We start from the raw sequence: 1,795 nt of genomic DNA, 5'->3' as shown, positions 1-1,795 counted from the left end.
ACCAAGCCACAACTCCCCGAAAGAGGCCACATGGAAAACGCGCGTATTCGTCTCAGGAATCTCGTACTCTGGGAAGTTGCAGCCGCCACTGCTGGGAACAGGGTTCTGCCTGCCACCCTCCCCGCCGCCGCACGTTGAGCCGCCCCTGCTGCCTTCAGCCATGTTCGCCCCTCTCTCTTCCCGGCGAAAAGCGGCTGATCAAGGCCTCGCGGGGCTTGCTGGGACTTGTAGTTGCGCGGAGCCCAGGCCGGCGAGCAACTGGGCTGCACTGGCACAGCTTTAGACACTACGTTTCCCGTCAGGCCCCGAGTTGGGTCCGCCCCCGGGCGCGGCACCCCGAGCCTCCGCGTGCAGGGCTTGAACTCATTGTTCTCTGGTCTCGGCTCACAGAAGAGCGGCTGCGGCTTTCTTTTCACCGCAGCCTGTCTGGGGGGTGTTCTCAGTCCGCTCGGTTACAGCATCGCTCTATGCGGGATAGGGCGGTTTTGGCACGCCCCTTGGTCCCCCTCGTTGTTTTCCTCTCGGCCCTGAGGTGCGGAACTTTTTCTTGACTCCAGGTTTCGAGAGCTGCGCTGCTGCCTCACTGCCCCAAAGCCTGAGAGACTTGAGGGTCGAAGGCTGAGACCCGGGGCATGACTGGCCCTCCAGGTCCGGTTCGTTTAGAACCTCCTCAACGGCCCCATGTTAGTGTGTATATACGTATTATTGCTGTACACGCGCAGAATAATGTTTATTGAGCGCCTACTGTGTATCAGACGCTGTACAGTATTATCCCTAACGTATATTTTTAAAAATCACAACAGCTTTTCCAGGCAGGTATTATCATCCCAGTTGTGCTGTTGAGGAAGGAGTTAACTGCTAGGAAATAGAAGCAAGGTCGGAACTCTGGGATTTTATCTGTAAACTAAGAAACTCTCCCTCCAATCTGAGGACCTGAGGATGTGCCCTTAGACATAGCTTGTGTCAGACAGTGAAAGGGTTCGAAGGAAAAAAGCCAAGAGTGTAAATAAGCAAAGGCAGAAAATAGAGAAGTCACGGTGACTTGGAATAGTGGGGCTGAGGCCATCTTCTCCCCTAGACTTGCCATTATGTAAGCCAGTAATTTCTTTAATCTTTAGCTAGTTTGAGTTGAATTCTCACAACCTGAGGACAATTAGTCTTCCCAGTGCCTGTAAACCTTGCTCTAAATCCCTTAACAGGGGAGCTCTCACTCCAGAGAATGAAGTCACGTTTCAGATGTAAGAACTCTAACATGTATCTGGAGATTGAGTAACACTGTCTTCAGGAGTGGAGACCACAATGGTTCCTGAGAAGCAGTGGGAAGGGGCAGGACCAGAAAGAACACAGCAGGGGAAGGTGGTTCACTATGAGGTGTGGCATTTCAGAATAGCATCTTGAGATGTGTGGATCACAGTCAGAACAGCATCTTGAGATGTGTGGATCACAGGGATCAGGGGGGAAAGAAGGGTTAGTGGTCGGCACCAGGGAACTCCTTTGAGTCTTAGCGCCAGCGGCCACTCCTTGGAATAAGTCTAAAGAGGTCCAGAATAACCACTGCAGCATAAAAATTATTTTGAGCTGAAGGCATTTGAGAATTGGCTTTTTTTCCTGAACTCCATTATCTTCCTAAATGTGGAGCCTCCCCAAAGAACTCAATTGTCATAAATCCCCTCCCACAACTGGAGAAGACTGACTAGAAGTGGGCATCACACTTACACATTGTCACAAAGCTGTATCTCCCATCTGTTCTCCTAAGGACCTATTTATCTTTCCTGAAAGTCATTTGTTTTCCAAT

At 50.9% G+C, this 1,795-nt stretch overlaps 1 protein-coding gene across 1 annotated transcript in view; it reads right to left on the bottom strand.

The window, feature by feature from the left end:
- Positions 1-162, bottom strand: part of SNAPC3 (small nuclear RNA activating complex polypeptide 3) — a 45,413-nt gene extending 45,251 nt beyond the window's left edge. The window contains exon 1 of the mRNA XM_007465649.1: positions 34-162. Within this exon, the coding sequence (XP_007465711.1) occupies positions 34-162 (129 nt within the window). The remainder of the gene's footprint in view (positions 1-33) is intronic.
- Between the last annotated feature and the right edge of the window lie 1,633 nt (positions 163-1,795).

The sequence above is a fragment of the Lipotes vexillifer genome, unplaced genomic scaffold (genome assembly GCF_000442215.2).
Source record: "Lipotes vexillifer unplaced genomic scaffold, Lipotes_vexillifer_v1.1 scaffold31, whole genome shotgun sequence".
Classification (NCBI taxonomy): domain Eukaryota; kingdom Metazoa; phylum Chordata; class Mammalia; order Artiodactyla; family Lipotidae; genus Lipotes; species Lipotes vexillifer.
This window is presented reverse-complemented; position numbering and strand designations above follow the sequence as displayed.